This window comes from Berghia stephanieae, chromosome 14 (assembly GCF_034508935.2).
Source record: "Berghia stephanieae isolate SIO BIC M18660-M18661 chromosome 14, UCSD_Bste_1.3, whole genome shotgun sequence".
NCBI classification, from domain to species: Eukaryota; Metazoa; Mollusca; class Gastropoda; order Nudibranchia; family Aeolidiidae; genus Berghia; species Berghia stephanieae.
This window is the reverse complement of record NC_088373.1, coordinates 21,651,932-21,678,137: the sequence shown is the minus strand read 5'-3', so window position 1 is coordinate 21,678,137 and position 26,206 is coordinate 21,651,932. Positions and strand designations below refer to the sequence as shown.

Here is a 26,206-nt window from a genome sequence, read left to right as displayed (position 1 = left end):
TAATAAAAATAATAATAAATAATTTTAATAATAAAAATAATAATAATAAAAAAAAAATTTAAAAATAATAATAACAAAAATTAAAAAAAATAAATAAAAATTTAAAAAATAATAATAAAAATTTTAAAAAATTAATAATGATAAAAAAATAATAAATAAAAATAAAAAAATTTTATAATAATAAAAAATAAAAATTTTAAAATAATTTTTAAAAATTTAAAAAAAATTTTAATAATAAATAAAATTTAAAAATTTTAAAAAAAATTTAATAATAAAATAAAAATAATAATAAAATAATAATTTAAAATTTTAACAACAACAATAATAATAATAAAAAATAATAAAATGTTAATAATAAAAATGATAATAATAATAATAATAATAATAATTTTTTAATAATAAAAAAATAATAAAAAATAATAAAAAATAAAAAAAATTTAATAAAAATTTAAAATTAATAATAATAATAAAAATTTAATAAAAAGAATTACCTGAATTTAAATTAAAGTCTTTCTCCAAGGGCACTTTCCACACCAATGATGGTAAAATTATACTTTTCGTTGTCTTCCACTTCCTCAAAGACAAGATTCCCTACATTTTCCAGAAGTTTGCTGATGTATAGATTCACCATGTTCAAATCGTAGCCTGAAATGAATCAGAAGACAAGAATATTATATAAATATTTATTTATTTTTCGACGACAACAATAAAGTCTTTCCTTTAGAGGGTTGATCCAAGTATCTTGTGAAAGTGTGTGAAGAGAGTGCCCTACCAACTGAGCAGTCAAGACAACTAAGAGTTCTCCGATACCATTGCCTGCTCCCTAAGTTGTCATTTTATACTAATATCTGCTTCCTAATCTGCCTGGGTTCGAGCCTCGCTTGGCGCATAGTTGAGTCCTTGGAAAAGGCTCTTTACTCACATTCTCTCACCAGACTCAGGTGTAAAATGAGTACCTGGCCGTTAACAGCGTTGTCTCTGTCTGAAAAAATTATCGCCTGACAGGCGTCATATCTTGTCCTAAATATTAAATGTTGCTGTTGGACAGGGCCCTTTTTTAAAGTGTTTTGGCCACGTATAATGGATATTGCGCTATATAAAAGCTCAATTATTTTTTCGTTTTACTGTTCATGTCTATTAGAAAATACAATTGAATCATTTACATTCTAGACACACACAGTAACATTGAAAGTTATTCTGTTTCTTACAGTAACAGATGAATTATTATTTAATTAATTATTATTAATTAATAATTTACCATTACAAACAATGTGCAAAACATCCTCCATAGACAGGAAGAAGAATCGTGGGAATATCTGGCGTCTGCGTTCCAAATAGTGGAGGAGGGACTTCCGGCATTGCTCTAGACTACGACCCATGTGCTCTAGGATCTTGAGGATGTCTGGGATATAGAGAGAGATTCAATGTTAGTGGTGATGATGATGATGATGATGATGATGATGATGATGATGATGATGATGATGATGATGATGATGATGATGATGATGATGATGATGATGATGATGATGATGATGATGATGATGATGATGATGATGATGATGATGATATGTCTTTAATGATGTTTTTGAACACACTTCAATACTTGTTGTCAACTGTTTTTCATTTGCTTTTTTGTTGTCGTTTTTCTTGTGTATGTTTTTTTTTTTTGTTTTTTTTTTGTTTGTTTGTTTGTTTTATTTTGTTTTGTTTTTGTTTGTGTTCCATTCCTTGCTATTCCTAGAATAAACCTTGAATTTGTAGGGGCTGTTTATAAGGGTTATTGAAGTCTTATGAATTTATAGATGGTGCTAAGTGTGACTTGTATGAAATGCAAAATGTGAAATGTGTTTGCTTTACATTGTGTATTCAGCAGAAAACGATAAGGGCTGCCTGAAGCCGGTGATCATAAAATACTAACGAAAGAGTGAAAATGGAAAGGCTTCGTATGGGAACAAAACAGACAATGGCCTTGTCTGTTTTGTTCCCATACGAAGCCTTTCCATTTTCACTCTTTCGTTAGCATTGTGTATTCAGCCCATTTTAAACTCACGACTTTTGTAAATAAATGATGGATGAAGGAGTGTCAAATAAAAAGAAGATACAAGCTCAATGACCTTGACATAGAAAGATGTACTTTGTTTTTGAATTTGTTTTATGGGTTTTAGGGCGCTTGCAACACATTTAGGTCATATCAGCGCCAGTAAAAAGGAATAAAATGGGATAGTAAAAAGTTCTAGAATTACAAAAGCACCCAATAAAAGGCAAAAAAGGGGAATTGATTTAAATAGGAAACAGGTGTAGATTCACTAAGTTTGAGATCACCTAAAAGTCTCATCCATACACAAGCACAGGCCCTCACTTAGAGGAATACACTCAAATGTTTCCAAATCATATTTAATATGTAAACAAAACATAATACAGTGCATAAAAGAGAGATAATTAATAAGGAAAAAATATCATCTCCCAAAACAATAATAACTACATATTTGACTGTTTCCCTCTCAGCCAGGGTATCCAGCCAGGGCCAAGACAAAACCAAGAAATCTCATTCCAAGACAAAGACAGAGAACATGTTGGAAAACAAACATAGGGGGATAGAAGACATAGTAAGTGCCATCTCATTCTCCCTCTCTCTCTCTCTCTCTCTCTCTCTCTCTCTCTCTCTCTCTCTCTCTCTCTCTCTCTCTCTCTCTCTCTCTCTCTCTCTCTCTCTCTCTTCCACTGCACACACACACACACACACACACACACATATACACACACACATTTACAAATTTTCGCCTATATTATTATGACAATCTAATATAAATATATATATATGTATTTTGAGTTTACTTGAAAAAGGCCAAAGGCCGTAACGTTGTCTATTTTGTGTTGTTAATTCATGAGTTAGATTTACTCCCTATATCTTAATCTCCATCTCTCTGTCCACTATGGGAGAAAGTTTCAGAGGAAGATGAATTTTAAAATTATTGGATGAGCAAAAAGTCAAAGTGACTCACTCTTTCTGCTGCAGCATTGAAGAACGTTTGGATTTTTCTCTGTGGCCCTCATCAGGAGTCGGAAGTCCTTGTTGACCAGCGCAAACCGGTTGGCATCGTGTGATAAAGACTGTCGTACATCAGCACTTGTGTATACCTGTTGTGGAATAAAATCATTTGTTTGTTTTGTTTTTAAGGGTTTTACGGCGCTTGCAACTCATTTAGGTTATATCAGTGCCAGTAAAAAGCAAGACATGGGATAGTAAAAAGTTCTAGAATTACAATCAAAGCACAAAAGAAAAGGTAAGACAAAGGGGAATTGGTTCAAATAGGGAACAGATGTAGATTCCAAGAGCACACCGTCAAAGGACTTAGTTTGAGATCACCTAAAAGTCTCATCCAGACTCAAGCACAAGTCCCAACTAAGAGGAATACACTCAAATGTTTACCAATCATATAATATAATATGTAAACTAAACATAATACAATGCATAACAGAGAGATGATTTACAAGGAAAAAAATATCATCTCCCAAAACTATAACTATACATTCGACTATATCTCTCCCAGCCAAGGAACTCCGACAAGGATCAGGACAAAACTAAGTAATCTCATTCCAAGACAATGACAGGAAACAATTGGAAAACGGGTATGAGGGGATAGAAGACACAGCATGTACCTGTTTATTCAAATATAATTCATGAGCGCTTAGAGCTCCTGTATAGATTAAGCACAATATAAGTGCCTGTTGTTGTTATTATCATCATCATCATCATCATTATCATTATTAACATCATCATCATCAACAACATCACATCATCATTATCATCATCATCATCGCCATCACCATCATCATCATTACCATTATATAAGTGAGATGACATCTCAATTTCAATTCAATTCAAATATTTATTTATTCAAATATTTATTTATTGTCGGCATTTTAAAAATGTTTCATAGATAATGTAGTCAGGCTAATAGAAGCCTTTGACCGACATAGGTTATAACACATAGTGCATAAAAATACATAGTAATACATTTTCCTTTAAAACATTCCCTCATCAAGATTCCAATCATGACACACAAAGAAAAGTAACATAATATTATATATATATATATATATATTATATATATATATTATATATATATATATATATATATATATATATATATATATATATATATATATATATATATATATATATATATATATATATATATATATATATATATATATATATATATACATATATATATCTATAAATATATATATGTACGGTTAGATTAATTACAAATATTACATTTGCATGGCTGGCCATTCCATGAGAGGATATGATTTTTGAAAACATTAAAATTTGAAATTTTCCTGATGTGCTCGGGAAGTTCATTCCAAAGCAAAGCAGCAGAATATCTGAAAGATCTTTTGCCATAAGACGTTTTGACCCTGCAGATGCTATTTATATAAGACAAAACAGGTGGTATTAGCTGCAATTATATGATACATCTGAGCAAATTATCATTGAAAAAATCATAGATATTTTGATTTTTAAATTAGTAAGCATTTTTACACTTTTACATTGAAAAACAAAACATAACATAACAAAAATGATATCAAAAGAAAGAATAACCTTGTATATTTGTTTAAACTTGAACAACGAAAGTATATGAACAGTTGATATAACTGATAATAAGTACTTTGTGATAGACTAGCATTCTATCCAAAGGTAGCAAGTAATTACTACTGTCTGTTTCACACCATAGCAACTGGGATAAGCTCTGTTTCCATAAGCCTTATGATTCCAATGGACTACCATTTTTTAAAATGAATTAGTCAAAGTAGTAAAAAAAAAACAAACTTTGCTTACCTCCTCCATCTCCACCCATTTGTCCTGGACCTCCAGCCACGTTCCAAGGACAGCCTCAATCGTCTGCAGCCTCTTTTGCCATTTCAGAACCTCGTCCAAGAAGGAACCAGCGGCAGAGTTAGACTGCATGGCTTGCAGCGTCACCTGGTGGTGCTCCAACTCCTCAAAGATGGGCTCTGTGTTCGTCAGTAGAAGCAATCCGCCAGTGTCCTGGTAGACCAGGAAATTACATCATTTATCAGTTTGTTTGTTTTTAAGGGTTTTTACGACGCTTGCAACACATTTAGGTCATATCAGCGCCAGTCAAAAAGAAGGAAATTGGATTGTAAAGACATTCTAGAAGTAGAATTAAAAGGGCTTGACGTAAAAGTAAGACAAATGGGAATTGGTTCAAATAGGGAACAGATGTAGATTCCAAGGGCACACTATCAGTGTACTTAGTTTGAGATCACCGAAAAGTCTTACCAAGACACCAGCACAAGATCCCACTCAAAAGTTTATATGTAAATCATATGTAAAACAAAAATATTAAAGTCCACAGCAGAGAGATGATCCACAAAAAATATCATCTCCCAAAACCTTAACATTTGACTGTTTCCCTCCCAGCTAGGGTATCCGGCAAGGGTCTGAACAAAACCAAGTAATCTCATTCCAAGACAAATACAGGAAGCAATCGGAAAACAAATAAAGGGGGATAGAAGACACAGTATGTACCTCCCTGCCTACTACAGGAGGTCAGGAACCCCATCCAGGCATTTATCAGTCAGACAAAAGCAAAGTGATTTAACAAAATAATTATTATATGGACATTATCTATCAAACGAATATATAAGAAAAGGAATAGTAAATAAATCGACACATGATCATATAATAAATAAGTAAATATGAAACAAATAAATATTAGTTTTATGAGGCAAACAAATTTATCATCATTTCTAGATCTTAACAACGCGCCTACCACATTATCTTATTCGTCTATAGTGTTTCATTCATCCTGTTTTGTTGATAAAGGGGAAACCTGAAACGTCCATTTTATATGTTTTCGTATATCAAATTGAAGCTTACATTCAATTTTACATTGTTAATTTATTTCTTCGAGCTTCGAGCAGCAACATTTACAATGAGTTATCGACATGAAATTCTTACCTCTCCCAAGTTGAGGAGAGAACCTGGAAGGGAAGAGATACTGCTGCGTTTGTTTTTACTGTGCGAGCTTTGGTTGCTGATGCGACTTGTGGTTCGATTCCTGCTAGCAACTGTGCTTACTGGGCCAGCAGCCTCACTCTGACTGTATTCACTTTGGTTGTCCTTGGAAAAAGAAAAGAAAAGTTCACAAGTTATGGAATTTCATTGTAAGAATCAATTGACAAATCAATTTCAAAAAAGGCAATTTAAATTAATAATAATTGATTATTCAGCTTACAGAGCAAGCCACTACATCTAAATAGTCATATTTCAAAATAAATTATATACTCAAAATTCAATTCAAACAATAGTAATTTGAAAAAAAATTAGATTCTCTCTTCTCTCTTCTCTTCTTTTCTTTCTTCTTTTTCTTCCTTCTTCATTCTTTCTTCTTCTCATCTTCTTCTTCTTTCTTTTCTTCCTTACATTCATTTCATTTCTTTCATCTTCTTCTTCTTCCTTCTATCTTCTTCATTTCTCTCTCTTCTTCTTCTATTCTTTTCTTCATTCTCTTTCTTCCTTCTTCTTCTTCTTCTCTTCTTCTTCTTCTTCTTATCTTTTCTCTTCTTCTTTCTTCTTTCTTCTTCTTCTTGCTATTCTTCTTTTCTTCTTCTTCTTCTTCTTCTTCTTCTTCTTCTTCTTCTTCTTTTCTTCTTCTTCTTCTTCTTCTTCTTCTTCTTCTTCTTCTTCTTCTTCTTCTTCTTCTTCTTCTTCTTCTTCTTCTTCTTCTTCTTCTTCTTCTTCTTCTTCTTCTTCTTCTTCTTCTTCTTCTTCTTCTCTTCTTCTTCTTCTCTTCTTCTTCTTCTTCTTCTTCTTCTTCTTCTTCTTCTTTTCTTCTTCTTCTTCTTCTTCTTCTTCTTCTTCTTCTTCTTCTTCTTCTTCTTCTTCTTCTTCTTCTTCTTCTCTTTTCTTCTTCTCTTCTTCTTCTTCTTCTTCTTCTTCTTCTTCTTCTCTTCTTCTTCTTCTTCTTCTTCTCTTCTTCTTCTTCTTCTTCTTCTTTTCTTCTTCTTCTTCTTCTTCTTCTTCTTCTTCTTCTTCTTCTTCTTCTTCTTCTTCTTCTTCTTCTTCTTCTTCTTCTTCTTCTTCTTCTCTCTTCTTCTTCTTCTTCTTCTTCTTCTTCTTCTTCTTCTTCTTCTTCTTCTTCTTCTTCTTCTTCTTCTTCTTCTTCTTCTTCTTCTTCTTCTTCTTCTTCTTTCTTCTTCTTCTCTTCTTCTTCTTCTTCTTCTTCTTCTTCTTTTCTTCTTCTTCTTCTTCTTCTTCTTCTTCTTCTTCTTCTTTCTTTCTTCTTCTTCTTCTTCTTTCTTCTTCTTCTTCTTCTTCTTCTTCTTCTCTTCTTCTTCTTCTTCTTTCTTCTTCTTCTTCTTCTTCTTCTTCTTCTTCTTCTTCTTCTTCTTCTTCTCTTCTTCTTCTTCTTCTTCTTCTCTTCTTCTTCTTCTTTCTTCTTCTTCTTCTTCTTCTTCTTCTTCTTCTTCTTCTTCTTCTTCTTCTTCTTCTTCTTCTTCTTCTTCTTCTTCTTCTTCTTCTTCTTCTTCTTCTTTCTTCTTCTTCTTCTTCTCTTCTTCTTCTTCTTCTTCTTCTTTCTTCTTCTTCTTCTTCTTCTTCTTCTTTTCTTCTTCTTCTCTTCTTCTTCTTCTTCTTCTCTCTTCTTCTTCTTCTTCTTCTTCTTCTTCTTCTTCTTCTTCTTCTTCTTCTTCTTCTTCTTCTTCTTCTTCTTCTTCTTCTCTTCTTCTTCTTCTTCTTCTTCTTCTTCTTCTTCTTCTTCTTCTTCTTCTTTCTTCTTCTTCTCTCTTCTTCTTCTTCTTTTCTTCTTCTTCTTCTCTTCTTCTTCTTCTTCTTCTTCTTCTTCTTCTTCTTCTTCTTCTTCTTCTTCTTCTTCTTCTTCTTCTTCTCTTCTTCTTTCTTCTTCTTCTTCTTCTTTTCTTCTTCTTCTTCTTCTTCTTCTTTTCTTCTTCTTCTTCTTCTTCTTTTTCTTCTTCTTCTTCTTCTTCTTCTTCTTCTTCTTCTTTCTTTCTTCTTTCTTCTTCTTCTTCTTCTTCTTCTTCTTCTTCTTCTTCTTCTTCTTCTTTCTTCTTCTTCTTCTTCTTCTTCTTCTTCTTCTTCTTCTTCTTCTTCTTCTTCTTCTTCTTCTTCTTCTTCTTCTTCTTCTTCTTCTTCTTCTTCTTCTTCTTCTCTTTCTTCTTCTTCTTCTTCTTCTTCTTCTTCTTCTTCTTCTTCTTCTTTCTTCTTCTTCTTCTTCTTCTTCTTCTTCTTCTTTTCTTCTTCTTCTTTCTTCTTCTTCTTCTTCTTCTTCTTCTTCTTTCTTCTTCTTCTTCTTCTTCTCTTCTTCTTCTTTTCTTCTTCTTCTTCTTCTTCTTCTTCTTCTTCTTCTTCTTCTTCTTCTTCTTCTTCTTCTTCTTCTTCTTCTTCTTCTTCTTCTTCTTCTTCTTCTTCTTCTTCTTCTTTCTTCTTCTTCTTCTTCTTCTTCTTCTTCTTCTTCTTCTTCTTCTTCTTCTTCTTCTTCTTTCTTCTTCTTCTTCTTCTTCTTCTTCTTCTCTTCTTCTTCTTCTTCTTCTTCTTTTCTTCTTCTCTTCTTCTTCTTCTTCTTTTTTTCCTTCTTCTTCTTCTTCTTCTTCTTCTTTCTTCTTCTTCTTCTTCTTCTTTCTTCTTCTTCTTTCTTCTTCTTCTTCTTCTTCTTCTTTCTTCTTTTCTTCTTCTTCTTCTTCTTCTTTCTTCTTTCTTCTTTCTTCTTCTTCTTCTCTTCTTCTTCTCTTCTTCTTCTTCTTCTTCTTCTTCTTCTTCTTCTTCTTCTTCTTCTACTTCAAGTACCAAGTCTGTGCCAGACATCGGTGATCATGGTACGCCATTCATCTCTCTGATCAGATAACCTCAGAAAACTAATTAAATATTACTCTTCTCTTTCTTTGTCACCCAGCTGTTCAAACTATTCAAATATGTTTTTCTTGGTCTACCTTTACTCTTTTTACTTTCTATCTTTCCTGTGAGAGCAAGATGTTCAATACATTTATGTGGATTTAGGTGCCATAAAAATTGCATTTCTCTTTTTCGTATAGTACAAATCAGTAACCTTTAAGTTTCAGCTTGCTCTAATACTTCTTCATTAGTTTTCTAGTAGATTTATCGACTGAAAATACAAAATAAACATTTAAACCTGAGTGACATCAGCAGAGGTGGCCATCTTGTTTCTGACGTGTGGCCGTATCTCAAAGACTTTGCTCAGCCACACTTCCTCATAGGTCTTCAAGGCGTTCTCTATGGCCAGATCTTTGACAGCTCTCTGGACGATGGCACGGACGTCGTCCACATGTTCTGAAATTTGATATTTCACAAAACTGGATTTATCTTATTTATCGTAAAATTGTCTAAATTGTCTAAACAAGGGTGGTGGTCAATTTTATAAGTAGTCCTTCAAAGCCATTGGCCTCGTGGAGCTGGAGTTTATCCCAGTTTCTAATACTTGAAACAGACAATAGCAATTGTTTGTGTTTTTTGTTTGTTTTTAAGGGTTTTACAGCGCTTGCAACACATTTAGATATCAGAAAAAAATCTAGCCTACACACAGGATCCATCTTGGTCACTTTGAGTGTAAAAAAAACAAATAAAAAAATAATAATTTAATTCCCTTTATTCATCCCATAGGGATAATTTGTCTCTAGGATTTACTCCAAGGGAAGACTGGAATAACCCAGGCGTCAGCCACAGTGCAGCGCCACAAATTGAACTAGGGCGAGATGACTTGCTAAAGGCCACACAGTGCATCGAGTTTGGTACCTTTCAGGTACGAAGCAAAGACCGTACTGCTGAGCCACGCTGCCCCAGGTGCTCTACCAACTGAGCATCTTTTATTTATAGTCTCCTATTCAACGACTTACGTTGCAATCCAAGACTCAAGAGTTCCCTGAGAGTCATTCTCTTCAAGGTATCGTTGTCTATGGTGAGGGCGCCACCAGTCACGCGTACCAATTGTTTCCAATGTCTGGTTCTCATGGCTGGGTTGCTGAGGTCATCGATCAAAGGCAGACAAGCCTGGGATGCAGAAAGGGAGAGGTTTTTACTTTTACTTTAAAAATATGTTCGCAATTTTACTGTTATTTTTATTTTATTTACTATATTGCTTTATAAATAATGTAAATTTCATAAATTGTATTTTGCTGAGTCATTTATTTTAGTAATTCACATTTATAATTCAAATTTCCTTAGGGATGAACAAAGTTCATCAATTTATTTATTAATAAAAGAATTGAAATATTGTGTTTGAATCAAATTTACCCAATTTAAGTAAACCTTATAAGAATTGTACTTTAAAAACTCTTTTTCATATTAAAACAAAATAATTGAAACCAATCAAACATAATAATAGTAATATTAAGAAGAAAAAAGATATTTAAGAATAAAATTAATAAGAAAAATAAGAAAAAGGAGAAAAACAACAAAGCAACACTAGCAATAAGAAAACAACAACAACAACAACAACAATATTATTCATATTTCTCATTCATCTCTGGATTTATAGGGGGAGGGGGAGAATGCTGGTTTAAAAATAAAAAACAAAGTACCATCATTTTTATCTTATTGAATTTTTTTTTTTTTTAAACAAATAATACCTGTATATTGGTGATGGATTCATACAGGCCCATGTACACATCTTACCCGTATATTGGTGATGGATTCGTGCAGGCCCATGTACACATCTTACCCGTATATTGGTGATGGATTCATACAGGCCCATGTACACATCTTACCTGTATATTGGTGATGGATTCGTGCAGGCCCATGTACACACCTTACCTGTATATTGGTGATGGATTCGTGCAGGCCCATGTACACATCTTACTTGTATATTGGTGATGGATTCGTGCAGGCCCATGTACACATCTTACCTGTATATTGGTGATGGATTCATACAGGCCCATGTACACATCTTACCTGTATATTGGTGATGGATTCGTGCAGGCGTGAACACATCTTACCTGTATATTGGTGATGGATTCGTGCAGGCCCATGTACACATCCCACGTGAACACATCCTCTGGCAAGGCACGCACAATGTCCAGCTGTTTGTTCGTTTCCTCTCTCAGGAATTTGGTGTTCATTTTCTGCCACCTGTGACGCTTCCATTCTGATTGCTGCTCTTCTATCACTCTATAAGTCGAGAAAATTGAAAAAAATTAAGAAAGTTTTAAGCGAATCGGGGTCACACAAAGGGACCTGGATAAATTCCTGTTGAAGTCAAGATGTGGATTTCTAACAGCTTAAAAAAAAAAAAGAACTAAAAACCAAACATGAAACGTTTCGGGCTCAATCGCCTTCTTCAGTCAATGACAAAAAGAGTAAAAACGTTAAAATCGGGGTTATGCAAGTGTAGATACAGCGAGTATTATCTTTACAAGACAACAGAAAGGTGCCTCAGGCTTCACTAAATCTTTATAATGTCTTTCAAAACTACATTGTGTAACATACTGGCATTACGTTCTTAAAAATAGATGAAATTTGGTATGCATATTTATAACGAATTATTTTATAATGATAAGTTACAGTGCAATAACTTTGATAAGTTTGATAAAGTAAAAAAAAGGAAGTAGCAGGGACATAATGACTTATAAACCCATTTAAATCTGTATTAAAATCTAAGTCTACCCTTCTAAGTAATAAAATTCATCTTGATTAATGGACTGAATTTATCAACTCTCTTACCTCACAGTTTCCCACACTTGTTTCAAATTATTCAACTCGTGTCGACATCTAAAAAATTACAAGAAAAAAAAAACATTACAGGGATGTGCATGTTGCAAAGTATGTATAGACATTTGGGATTTGTTATTAACTATGATTCTTTTGAATTCTGTTAAATGATGATGATGTTTTGGAAATAATCACGTTTGATAGAAACAAGACATGAAAAGGGTAACATACCAAAAGAAGAAATGAGAAGAAGGAGAAGAAGAAAAAAAATACCATAAAATAAGCTCACATGAATTTTTATATCAAAATCTATTGAAAAATATTATGCTTTTGATAACATTGCTGAGAAAGCAAAGAAATAAATATGTTCCAATGAAATAGAATGTATGTTGGAGATATCATGTGCGTGTCATTGGTGGGCGAGTATCAGATGTCATCTCATACAATTTGCAACTGTTTTGTTTGTTTCATAATTAAAGCACTTACAAGCCTCTAAAACGTATGAAGCTAAAGGATGGAACGAGTTTGAAGAAAGAATCTAGATAAATAAAAAAAGTGATATCTCAAAAGTGACATCCAGACGTATCTACAAGATCCGAACCAAAAGAGGGCCATGAGCTCTTACAGGTCTGTCTGTTTCCACATGGTATATGCAGAATAAGTCAAATGGTATAAGCACAGGACAAGGATAGGAAATTACATGGGAGTGGAGAAAAAGTGTATGTATGAGTATGAGACAATAAGAGTTCATCTCACAACATAAGACAGGTTAACTCTAATTGTTGGTTTTTTTTTCACTTTGGTAACATCAACAAGTAATTCAATGCAAGAAACTTATGTAAAAATCCGTTACAAACAATTGACACTGTAAAATATTAGCCTAACTCACGTTGGCAAGATTGAGAAGTTGACAACAGAGGCCTCCAAAAGCTCCTGCAACTCGATGAGATCTTGAGCCTCGTTCTCGAGAACGACCAGCCTCTTACTGAAGCTGTCGATGATGCTATGGGCGTTGCTGATGCTGCACTCCCTTTGGTAGACGTCAGAGTTGTCAAGGTCATCTGACAGGGCAGTCACGCGCATGGCAAATGCCTCCAAATCCTGTGGTGTTGAATAGAATTAAGTGAGTCAAAATGTGTTAGTCATGAACATGCTATATATTTTTAACATTAATTTGTGACAAATCTACTCCAAACGGTAATATCAGTGAACTTACAGGATGAACTTACTTTAAATTATGTGTTAAATTTAACTTATAAATCTTTAAAATTTAAGTCTTTATCTAATAAACAAGATTTTGTTCCTTAAATTCTGAAAATGAAAATTTCCTGAGTCTGATCATTTCTTAAGCCAATAACGAAAACAATAAAATCATCAATTCGCCCCTTAAAATCCAGACGGACAGCATATAAAAATGTGTCACGTCTTAATCACAAGTAATAGGATCTTGAAGTCTAGCTTTTGATTCTTTTTGTTATTTAGAAGAAGGGGTTTGAGCATATAGAGAGAAAGTAAATGCAACTCATATATTGACTCAAATATATGTTCCCTTATATAAGTGTCACATTTACTCACTTTATCTTTCTCTCCATTTTATTGGCTCATTCAGGCACCTCTAGTTTTGGTTTGAGCCCAAAACGTTCTGTGTTTGGTATTTTGTTCTCATTTGAAACTGTTATAAATTCAATGCTGTTCATTACTTTTTACAGTCCCAGGCTTCTTGCAGCTTATTACCAGATTGAGCAATGGGACACAATCAGACAATTATTTAATTTTCTTCAAAGTAATCTCCCTTCATCTGCCATTACTGTTAAATGTCCTGATATGATTGCTATTCAATAATTTATGTTAACAGTTATTTTTCGTCTCTGTATGCATATGCGTGTGCGTGTCGTTGTGAGGGCATGTGTGTGTATGTGCTTGTATAAATGGGTGTGTATACAAAAATGTTTATAATAATGTTTTACAATTTTGTGCGCCTAGAGCTGCTTTGTCAACGAGATTGGGCGCTATACAAATAAACTTTATTATTATTATTATTATTATTATTATTATTATTATTATTATTATTATTATTATTATTATTATTATTATCATTATTACTATTATCATTATTATTATTATTATTATTATTATTATTATTATTATTATTAATATTATTTATTATTATTATTATTATTTATTATTATTATATATTATTATTTATTATTATTATCATTATTATTATTATTATTATTATTATTATTATTATTATTATTATATTATTATTATTATTATCATTATTATTATTACTATTATCATTATTATTATTATTATTATTATTATTATTATTATTATTATTATTATTATTATTATTATTATTATTATTATTATTATTATTATTATTATTATTATTATTATTAATGTGTCTTGCTGGATATGTAAAAACAAGAGGAATTTTATTTTCAGAAAAAAATAAGTTAGCGTGTTGTAAAACATGGTCAGGAGAATAACTTAACTTACCAGAAAATCAAAAACAAGACAACAATTGCAACAAACCAACCTGCGTGATGCTGGCAGATTCCTCCTGAATCCTGGGGCCGAGTCTCTGTTTGGCCAGAGACACTTTGGTTTTGAGGTTATTCCATCTCCCAGGTGCCGCGTTGAACAGGAACTGAGTCTTTTCAGGCAAGATTTGCCCGTATTTTTTCAGGAGGAGAACTGTGCGATGCATAGCGGCGAATTTTCCATCCATCTCGCTCTGTTGGGCTGACACCTTAAAGACAAATAGTGGTAACAATTCAATCTTTTGAACAATATTAAATATTGATTGGAACAATGTTAAATAACGATAAGTGAATTTGATTCGGTTGCTCGAATAATGGACGCTAAGATTTCTAGCTTAACTCTCTCCTTACCAGCCATTTATAGAATGTTCCCCGAAAATTCACATCTTCCCAACACTAAAATAGACTTTTCTTACCCAAACAGAAAAGTAACAAGTACATTCTATAAAGAATGTTGTTCAGCAAAATGAGCTCAACAACACAGTTTTTAGTATTTATATCTATAAACAAAGCATTTCTTTACATTTTGTGATGTACAAGAGAAATTGGAATGAGCAAATTGTCTGTTGTATCGTAACGAATGTGATGATTTTCCTATGGCTGGTAAGGAGAGGGTTATGGGAAAAAACGAATTCAAATAAGTGGCCCACACCTGGGCGGAAGTGCATTGATTTATCCATTTAGCTACCTCTGCTATTTAAAATTCACCCCAAACACCATAGCATACTCAATGTCTTAATCGTTTCTATGTTACATGTTTGTGGTGAGAATATTGGCTATTAAGCTTGACTGCTGGCCAACTAACTTCGCAGCGTTTGTGTTGAACCTGTGACCTCAAGAAGTTGGGGAGAGAGAAGGCTCTAATAAGACTGGGGTTAGAGGCGACTTTTTTAGGGGTTGTGGATAGATCATACGGTAGAGTCATGATCTCCCCGGCCAGGCGGAGTTGTCATACCAGTAAGGTTGTAGGTTCGAGCCCCCATCGCCGCGGCAAAATTTTTATTCTCTGTTGTCTTCTGGCACTTTCCTACTCACTTCTTTTCTTGTTATTATTCAAATGACTTACCTCGTTGAAGAGCCTCATCATTTTCATAAAACTGGCTGTGTCCCTCTCTTCTCCTGTGATGCTTTCAATCTCTGGCTCTATCCTCTTCAGAAACATGTCCAGCTTTTCCAACATCGATGTCACCTGATGGATGGATCAATATACATTACATGAGAATGTAGGTGAACAAACGTTTATACACAATATATCATTTTCTTTCATTTTTGCTAAACTTGTTTTGTTTTTTTTTGTTTTGTTCTTTTCAAGTTTCTTTTTTATAAAAATTCAAGTGACTTAAAATTAAAAAAAGAAAATTGGGTTTGCCCAAGAAAGGAAATTATGGTCATATTTTATATATCACGAAGTGGATAAAGGAATATCATTAACTTTAGCATTTATATTGGGCAATATCAACTAAACGTGTTCAAAGCATTTTACAAGAGATCCCAAGCCAACAGCAATACTTAACATGTAGGATGAGATTTGTCTCCTGTTAGACAATATAACTATTTTTTTTTCCACAGAGACAACACTTTAAACAGCCAGGCTCATTTTATACAGAAGTATGTCAGAAAAGAGCCTTTTCCAAGGACTCAAATTTGCACTGCTCAGAGTGAGACTCAAACCTGGTACCTACCGAAAATGAGTGTGATACGACAGGACTACAAGGCCATATATATGTTATCCCCTAACAATCCTGAATAACGATTCATGTGTTGTTTTAACCCTGAACTTAACAATTGTAGGAAAATTCTCACTTTCGTTAAAATACAAAGTTTTTCTTATTCAGAATTGTTTTATAAATCACAATATTTAAAGACAACTCTTTGTTACATTTACAATAACTTAATGCTGTTTTTGCTCAACAAATATATATACTCTCGTATATATATATATAGCTATTAAATTTGAGTTGTTTTTTAAAATTCATTTTATGCGTTGTGTCGGTATGACATTTCACAAAAAATTTTGAAAACGGTCAGCAAGAAGAGAGTTTAAAAAGTTGTTTTTTTTAACCTGATCAGAGAGGTACTTGGTGAACGTCCACATCCATTTGCTGGCGTAAGTTGTCAGCACTTGTTTGATTGGCTGTAGATCAACGCGTATCCAACCAACGTCGTGGTGCTCTTGGAGACCGTTGATTTCATCACGGGCGGTCTGAAAATACATTATGAGTCGTCAACTTTAAAGAACATTAAACTTTTCAAGGTGACTGCATCCGAGTTAAATTGTTTTATTTCTTAGATCTGAACATATAGTACTGTTTTACGGAAGGGGTGTTAACCCTTCGACAACCCCCAACCTGGAAGACCAGGTGACTCAAAAAGGGAAGAGACACACACCATTAGTCGCCTTTTACGACACGCTGGCTTGGCGTCGGGCTATTCTTGACCCTCTCAGTTGAGGGACCCCGGACACCACACGGGGGAGTAAAAGTATGAGAAGAAAAAAATCCATATAAAATTATCACTCTCCTCTGTTTGAAGATTGTACCTCTGGGCATAATCCTGGCCCTAATCGTAATCCTGGGCTCAATCTGAGGTAAATAAAGGGAGAATTTCTGGGGATTTTTATTAATGCCAAACTTGTTTGGTACAGTATTCTATTCAGATTTCATGTTTCGTTTTTTTTTGTTTTTTTGTTGTTTTTTTTTTGTTTTGTTTTCATGCATCAGTGCAAATACCGTAAAAATTCTGACTTTCATATTTTCAAAAAGTTATTTACCTTGTAGATATCAATTTCATGGTCAAACTCATCCAGAGAAGGGACGTTACTCTTCTCTCCTTCTTGCATTGCCTTTGGTGTCAGGAATGTTCTTTCAGCATGTTCTAGAACCTCAGCTGATAAAGCACTTCTGGCAGATGAACCCCTGCAAAAAAAAAAAAAAATGAGGCAAGGGGGGAGGGGGGGGGTGCGTTTAAACAAGGGAAAATATTGCCCACTGTGTTGAAACAACACGAGGGTCATATCCATTATCTATCCTTTTCTATATCATTACCGATTCTCAACAGATCACCAAAGGTTGTCTTAAAGCAAATCATTGGTCTCTTGTGTAGCTGATTAACCCTCTCCTTACCACCTACAGCAAAATCGTCACATTTGTAACGACACAATATACGTTTTTTCTTATACAGATGTACTGTGTACATCGCAATGATTTTTGTTTAATCAATAAGAACATAAAGTTGCTTTGTAGAGAGATTGGTTGAGTTTAAAAAATCAATTTTTCGGCTGGGTAGGCCTGCCATTTTTTGGGAAAATACTGAAAACGATTGGTAAAACGAGAGTTAATATAACGGGTTTTAATTGTTGCCTGTTTTCCCTTACCTGGAAGCTTGCGATGACCTTTCAGACTTGGCCAAAGCCTGTTGTTGTTGCTGTTGTATCGTTTGTCTCTCAGCCAATGACCTTTGCGCACTCCTGGTCCTGAGTGGGTTGGGGGTGATGTAACCATTGAGGAAGTCCTCAAAGGTCTGGTTCACATCTTGCTGCCACAGGAAGGCATATTCTTTGAACACGTCCAAGAGTTTCTGAGGGTTAGAAAGTCAAAAATAAAAGGCTGCATAGTTTGGTAGGACTTAAGAAAATAACAGTCAGGATTTCGCTCAGGATCAATAGATAGTATGAAGTTGACGTCACTCAGGTCTTTGTTATTGCTTTTTGCCATCCACTTTTATGAATAATTTTCACTAAACTGTATTAACCAGACTATAAATGTTCAAGGTTACATATAGTTTTGTGTGTTGGTCTGTTAAACTTCCGGATGGCAAAGTTGTGAGTTTCTAAGCCAAGCGCATTCTATCTATAAACATATTTGATTTGCCCAATGTTATTTAAATGTTTAGAGTCTGATGTTTTTTTAAATCACAGAGGTATGTAAAATTTTATCATTATTTATTACCATAATTAAATAAATAAATATTTAAAAATTAAACAACAAAAAAAAAAAAGTACAAGGATGTATCAAATAAATCACATTGTAATATAAAAAATAATTTTACTCCACTTTAATAACAACCTAATTCTTAGACATTATAACTTATTTTTTTCAAATTATTCTCACCTTGTCAATCATTCTATATTCTAAAAAGATGGAATTCAGTTTATATTTGGTTCAATACCAGTGTCAAAATAAAATTAATAAACTACACCGTAATGACCGACGGAGGATGAAACCCTTTAGGATAATTAAACTGATAATCATGGCTCATTATTCAAATAAAGATGACCTAATATTATCTTTAAAAAATTAATTTACGATTTTAATGGGCTGGATGGATGATTGTCGAGGACAGAAATCTTTCGTACACGGAGCTATCGCCAGTTGAAGATTACAACTAAATCGGAAAGTAAAATGTGAAAATCCATAATAGTCCAATATGCAGGTAAGTAAATCAATCAATTATATTTTTTGGACTCAGAACTTGTTTTTGGTGGTAACCAAAGTACTATTTTGAGATAAGACTGTTTTCATCAGAGAAACGCATTCATCATTGAAATAAAAAGTATTTCAATCTGAAATAAACTGAAACTTAGATAAATTTGACACTTGTGGTTAAGCATTTCAAAACAGCATTTGTGCTGTGTAGGAATCAACAGCATGTCTCATTCAGTGTAAGACTTAACATTAGAAGCAAATAATCTATGGAAATTTCCTTTTTTTCCCCACTCTTTATTATAAGATTGATGATATATAATGGTAACTTTTTAAAAAATACTCTAATCTTATTGTTTAATTTATCAAAAGACCTTAATAAATAATAACGTGAAGTTGAATGTAAGCTTCAATTTAATTACAAAAACAGATCAAATGAACGTTTCGGGTTTCCCCTTTATCAACAAAACAGGATGATTGAAACACCACGTGTTTCAATCATCCTGTTTTGTTGATAAAGGGGAAACCCGAAACGTTCATTTGATCTGTTTTTGCAATTAAAGTGAAGCTTACATTCAACTTCACGTTATTATTTATTTCTTTGAGCTTCGAGCAGCAACATTTACATTAAAAGACAAAGCACAAAATTCAAACCTTGCATTCTTCTCCATTGTCGTCCACCACTTGGTTGATGTCACCCAGTAACTGTTTGACTTCGTCATCAGCGGAGATGTAGTCTTCGTAGCAACCCTTCATTTGACACACAAGACAATACAAATGAAGCGATGAAATGTTAAACAATTATTGCTCTACAGGTTGGTCAATGTCTCATCAGATGGTAAAAGATTTAAATTTTCAGTAAAAATTCACACACCCATGACGTCATGTAATAATCTGGCATGGCAGTGTTCTGCATCGCTTGCAGCTGGGGCCGAAAAAAAAATCGCAAAATATCACTGATTTGCAATGCGGCCCCAAAATCTGCAAATTTTTTGCAAAATCTGCAATTATTTTGCAAATTTTTGCAAATTTTTAAGATTTTGCAGAGAAAAAGAAAAAAAAGACGAATTTTTTTTCTTTTAATTTGATAGCTCATTTAGAACGTGAAAGACAATAAATCAAGAGTAAATTCTTTTTTACATCTCATTTTCTTCCTTTTTTACTGGCGCTGATAAGACCTTACATTTGTTGCAAGCGCCATGAAACCCTTAAAAACAAACAAATACCTTTCTCTTTTATGAAATAATTATGGGGTTTTAGGAGAATTAATCGCAAATTTTTTTCTAAATTTGCGGGGGGGGTTTGGTTTTTTTTTTTCAAAAACTACCATGTCAGAATAATCAAACTCCTCATCCATTCGGATTAGAAGGGAAAATAGAGATGAATAAATAAAAAAAATACAGCCTTTTACAAGATATCTTTCAAATGTCATTGCCTAGGCATTCTATGAAGGAATGTAGATATTTCATCAAACATACAACTGATGTCGACAGGGATCATCCATTTTGTCCAAATTCAACAAATTGGAGGATAATAACCATGCTCAAGCGAAAAAAGAAAAGTTCTTAATGCAGGGATCGAACCCAAGACCTCCAGATCATAGTGTAATGCTGTAATCCCTTGGCCTCCTCACATTTGGTCTTTTAAAAAAAAAACATGACGATCCACTAAGACCTTTATTCTTTAGGAAGTCCTTCCTTATTGACATGAATAGTCACTTTTCATTAAATTATAACAAAAGATTGAGATTTACACACGGACTTTATCGCTTATCAAAAAAAAATTTAAAAATTATACCCTTCCACCACGACATCATAAGATAATGTCACCTAGGCATTCCATAAAGGAATATAATTAGTTCACCAAACAGGATATCTGATGTCAACAGGAATCACCCATATTGTCCAAATGACCAAATTGGGGGTTGATAATCTTGCTCAAGGAAAAAAAAAATGCCTGAAGTGGGGCTAGAACCCGGGACCTTCCGGGCCACAGTACAATGCCTTAACCACTCAGCCACTTCGCCCCCCTATTGCTTATTAACACATGCAAAAAATGTAGGTATCTTAGAACTGATATCCTCTCTTGAGCCATAACAAAAAGAGCCTTCGACCCAAATCTTGGAATAAAACTTAACTAATTTCTCTCTATGTTCATTTCCCAACTTTCATATTCTCTCTAAATATAGATAGATAAAAATAAAAAATAAAATAAAATAAAATAAGACATACTAGATCTTGAGCTTTTTTTTATATAACGCAATATCCACTAAACGTGCTCAAAGCGCTTTACAAAGGGTCACTTATTATTATTATTATTATTATTATTATTATTATTATTATTATTATTATTATTATTATTATTATTATTATTATTATTATTTTTATTATTATTATTATTATTATTATTATTATTATTATTATTATTATTATTATTATTATTATTATCATTATTATTGTACTTATTGGTGGTATTACGATTGTTGTATTTTTTTGGTAGTAATTAGTGGTATCAGTTTATTTTTTCGTTCAATTTACCATTTTTTTTTCCACTTTCATGTATGTTGTCATCAAATTGTGTGATTTATTGGCGAAAGCCAAAGATTGAATAAACTTTGAACTTTGAACTGATCAATAGCAACACATAACATATAGAACGACACATGACGCCTGTTAGGCGATATTACTATTTTTTCGGACAGAGACAACACTGTTAATAGCCAGGTACTCATTTTACACCTAGGTACAATGACAGAATGTAAGTAAAGAGTCTTTTCCAAGGACTCAACTATGCACCGAGCAAGGCTCGAACCCAGGACCTTCCGATACGAAAGCGAGTGTCATACCACAAGACCACATACCGCACATACAAGTAGAAAACGGTAAGGGCTGCCTGAAGCCGGTGATCATAAAATACTAACGAAAGAGTGAAAATGGAAAGGCTTCGTATGGGAACAAAACAGAATTTGTTTTCCACGTTTATTTGTGTACTGTTGTGCTGACGAAGGGTTTGTACCCAAAACGTCCATTGTCTGTCCACAACAGTACACAAATAAACGTGGAAAACAAATATGTTTTCCATGTTTATTTGTGTACTGTTGTGCTGACAAAGGGTTCGTACCCGAAACGTCCATTGTCTGTTTTGTTCCCATACGAAGCCTTTCCATTTTCACTCTTTCGTTAGCTGCACATACAAGTACAGGGCACACCCTACCTTGTTTCCCTGCATCTTGACCAGTTTTCCTCTGGCAAGGTAACTCTGCAACCAGGTGTGAACCAGTTCTTGAACGCTGACCACTGAACTCGTCTGGTCCAGGGGAGGACGGAATGCAACAGCGTTTTCTATCAGTTCCAGTCGAATTGTCAGGATGGGAACCACCAAAGAATCGATAGAATCCTGAGAGAAAAATGAAAGAATACGGTAGAAACCTGTTAAATCCAACATCACTGGACCAGTGTGAGTGAGGGAGCGAGTGAATGAAAAAATGAATGAAGGAATGAATGGATAAATGGATGAATAAATAAATGACTAAACAAATATGCAGCTTCAAATTATTGGACTGGAACCCTCAGTGCAGAAGATCAAGGGGAAGGCCACGAAGAACATGGAGAAGAATTAAAGAAGCTGATATACAGAGAAGTGATAAGACATGGAACGAGATAAAAAAGTTAGCTCAGGATAGAGAAGGATGGAAACTGTTTGTCTGTGGCCTATACCCTGACCCAGGGTGAAAAAGACAATGATGATGACGATGATGATGATGATGATGATGATGATGATGATGATGATGATGATGATGATGATGATGATGATGATGATGATATATATATATATATAATAAAGCAATAAACCTACCTCCATCATGTTAGCCTGGACTAAAGTGTTCAACATGGTTTTGAGCGATGCAAGGGTTGCCTGTTTGAGTCCATCCAGCACAATGGCATCCATGTAGTCTATATAATCTCTCCAGGCTGGAGATGCCTGGGAAATCTGAACCACCTCGTACGACTCCTGGACCAGACTGTGGATGCGAAACCCAGCGGGGACAACGATGTTCTCCAACTCATCATTCTGTTGTCTGTATGTTCAGAAAGAGAGAAAACATTCTTGTTTTAATATTATAATATCTCGCTGTAAATCGTCTTTTGATGAGAGATCTTTTAGCCAGTCGTCACCCGTCTTATGGAACCAACTGCCTTCATCCCTCAAAAAATGTCCGACATTTGAAAATTTTAAAAAGAAACTTAAAACACATCTCTTTAGAAAATCATTTGACGTTTAACATTTCTATCAGGCCTACATATTATAGATATCCTAAATTTTCATCTTGTAGCACAGTGCGTGGTATATAATTAAATTACAAATTAATTGATGCTATTCAAATATGATAGATTTTATGCTTAAATTATTAATTTATTGTTTTGTTTTATTTGAATATTGTAAAGCGCCTCTGAGCACATTGTGGATCTAGGCGTTATATAAATTCATTCATTCATTCATAAAAGTAGTTAGGAATGGGATAGGAATTGTGGAGGCAACAACTGGCAAAAAGATTATCGACTGCTCGGTAATGGCCCTTGAGTATGAAGAATGGCGTTCCATGACATTCAAACTCTGTAGGGAGACGGACCTCTGGTAAGGTAAGGTAAAATTAGTTGGGTTTTTATTTTTTCACTGTGAATGTAATAATGTCTTCTACCATCATCTCACATGTTAACATTAATATCTCGGCATTCATAACTTAATATGTTGGCTAATAAAGCAATTTTACATTATGTATCAATGAATCCTAAATCATTATTATGTTTAAACTTTCCAATGCTCGTTATTGTTTTTGCTTGTTTTTTGGGGTTTTTTTTTTCCTGTTTATAAATTTCCCTTTATTCATCCATACGTGAAATTTGTCTCTAGGGTCTATTCCAAGGGAAGACTGGACTAACCCAGGCGTCAGCCGCAGGTCAGCGCCACAAATTGAGCTAGGGCGAGGTGACTTGCTCAAGGCTGGACAGCGCAGCGGCTGGTGATCAAACTCGGTACCTTTCGAGTACAAAGCAAAGAGCCACACTGCTCTCTTATGTGATAATATAGCAAAGCAAATATGTTTAATTGGATAAAAAAAACTTCTACATGATATAGGCCTTTACTTGTTACCTATCCATTCCATGCCAAGTGGTGAATAAGGCCTATATTGGCCCCTTTTCCATACTACTATCAATTCATTTTTCTATGTATCGACTTAACTATTTTGATATATGAACATAGTGAAACCGTGTTCTCCTCACCTCGTTCAGCACAATGACAAATAGTTACATAAAAATATCAAATTGACGAATTAGGGAGCTGGCACTGATGCAAGATAAAGATCTGACAAAGTGAGTCTGAAACAGGGCGGCTATGTGGTCTAGTGGTATGACACTCTCTTTCGGATCGGAAGGTCCTGGATTCGAGCCTTGCTTGGCTCTTTACTCACATTCTCTCACTGTACTCAGGTGTAAAATGAGTACTTGGCCGTTAACAGCGTTGTCACTGTCCGAAAATAATTGTAATATCGCCTAACAGGCATCGTGTCCCGTCCTACATGTTAAATGTTGCTGTTGGCCAGGGATCCCTTGTAAAGCGCTTTGAGCATGCTTAGAGGATATTGCGCTATATAAAAGCCCAATTTTTTTTTTTTTTTAATGAGATAAATGAGATGGAAAAATACAAGAAACAAAAACCATCCCCAAAAATTCAGCATGCCTCGATTGACTTGAACAGTTTGATTTTTTGGGATGTTTTTTTTTATTCTAGAAATTTCTTTCTGCTTTGTCTGGCATTGTCATCTTTTTTCAGATCTTTATTTGCTTAGAAGAAGACAAGGATCCTGCCATTATCCTGACATGGCGGTTTTTTGCTAAAAAAAAATCCAAAATTTTGCAAGCTGAAAACATGGTAATGTAAATGTTGCTGCTCGAAGCTCAAAGAAATAATAATGTGAAATTGAATGCAAGTTTCAATTTAATAACAAAAGCAGATCAAATCAATTTTTTGGATTTCCCCTTTATCAACAAAACAGGATGAATGAAACACCACAGCAAAATTTGCAAAAATTTCCGATAAATTTTCCTAAAAATCCATAATTGGTTCATGAAAGAGAAAGATATTTGTTTGTTTATAAGGGTTTCACGGTGCTTACAACAAATTTAAGGTCATATCAGCACCAGTAGATAAGGAATAAAATGAGATCTTGATTAATTATCTTTCATATTCTACACGAGCTATCAAATTAAAAGAAAAAAAAATCGCCTTTTATTATTTTTTTTAATTATTGGTTTTTCTTTCTTTTTTTTAATGGTGCAAAATCTCAAAGTTTCCAAAAAAATTTCCGTAATACAAATTTGTGATATTTTGCAATTTTTTGCAGCCACAAGCGATGCAAAAATCTGCCATGCCAGAATATCGAAAAAAAAAAAAAAACCCTATCATTTATACGAATAAACTTACTTGTGCATCACCATCAACTCGTCCATGGAGTAAGACGTGGATTTGTCCCTGACACTGAAAACATCGAGAAGGCCTTTGGACCAGGAGATGGTCATTTCCGCGATCTGGTGACAGTTGGTCTGCACAATGTCCAGGTTTTGGTGCACGTCGAGGCAGACAAGGGACATGGCACATTCGATAAAGTCGGCGGATTCCTTCATCTTCCAAGTGCAATGCTGAAGACCTTCCTCAAACAACTGGAGAAAGAAAAGATAGTTTTTTAAAATAAAATAAAAATAAATAAAATATCCCTTTATTCATTCTCAAGGGGAAATTTGTCTTTAGGGTCTATTCCAAGGGAAGACTGGAATAACCCAGGCTTCAGCCCCAGAGCAGCGCAGCAAAGTGAGCTAAGGCTTGGGACTTGCTCAAGGCCACACAGCACAGCGGGGATGATTGAACCTTTGTACCTTTGAATGAATGTACCTTTCGGGTACGAAGCAAATACCGTACCACCTTTTTAGTTTACTGATTTTTAAAATTTTTTTAATGTTTGTGCGGCTATGTGGTCTAGTGGTATGACACTCGCTTTCAGATCAGAAGGTCCTGGGTTCGATCCTCGCTCGGCACAAAGTTGAGTCCTTGGAGAAAGCTCTTCACTCACATTCTCTCACCTTACTGAAGTGTAAAATGAGTACCTAGCCGTTAAGAGCATTGTCTCCGTCAGAAAAAAAATTGTAATATCGCCTGACAGGTGTAATGTCCTGTCCTAAGTGTTTAATGTTGCTGTTAGCCAGAGACCCCTTGTAAAGTGCTTTGAGCACGTTTAGTGGATATTGCCCTATATAAAGGCTCAATTTAATTATCTATTTGGTTTATTTTTTGTTATTTTTGTATATTTTAAATTGTCTTCAGGAATTTTAAATGTAATATTCAATAATGGACAAATAACAAATATCCCAATGTACAATCTAACTTGAATCGTGTTTTGTTTGTATACCATTATGGAATTTTAAGAAAATGATATAAAACCAAAATCTAAAATATTTTTTCAATGCAAAATATGT

General features: G+C 33.9%; 1 protein-coding gene across 1 annotated transcript in view; it reads right to left on the bottom strand.

Moving 5' to 3' along the window:
• Positions 1–26,206, bottom strand: part of LOC144960177 (uncharacterized) — a gene marked incomplete in the record, with an annotated part of 129,147 nt that overhangs the window by 80,534 nt on the left and 22,407 nt on the right. The window contains 19 exon segments of the mRNA XM_078893199.1: positions 507–645; positions 1,259–1,402; positions 3,003–3,138; positions 4,847–5,056; positions 5,993–6,154; positions 9,180–9,337; positions 9,901–10,054; positions 10,999–11,170; positions 11,723–11,770; positions 12,600–12,811; positions 14,253–14,465; positions 15,323–15,445; positions 16,319–16,459; positions 17,027–17,171; positions 17,630–17,832; positions 19,332–19,427; positions 21,891–22,073; positions 22,533–22,755; positions 25,161–25,396. Coding sequence (XP_078749325.1) covers positions 507–645; positions 1,259–1,402; positions 3,003–3,138; positions 4,847–5,056; positions 5,993–6,154; positions 9,180–9,337; positions 9,901–10,054; positions 10,999–11,170; positions 11,723–11,770; positions 12,600–12,811; positions 14,253–14,465; positions 15,323–15,445; positions 16,319–16,459; positions 17,027–17,171; positions 17,630–17,832; positions 19,332–19,427; positions 21,891–22,073; positions 22,533–22,755; positions 25,161–25,396 — 3,098 coding nt within the window.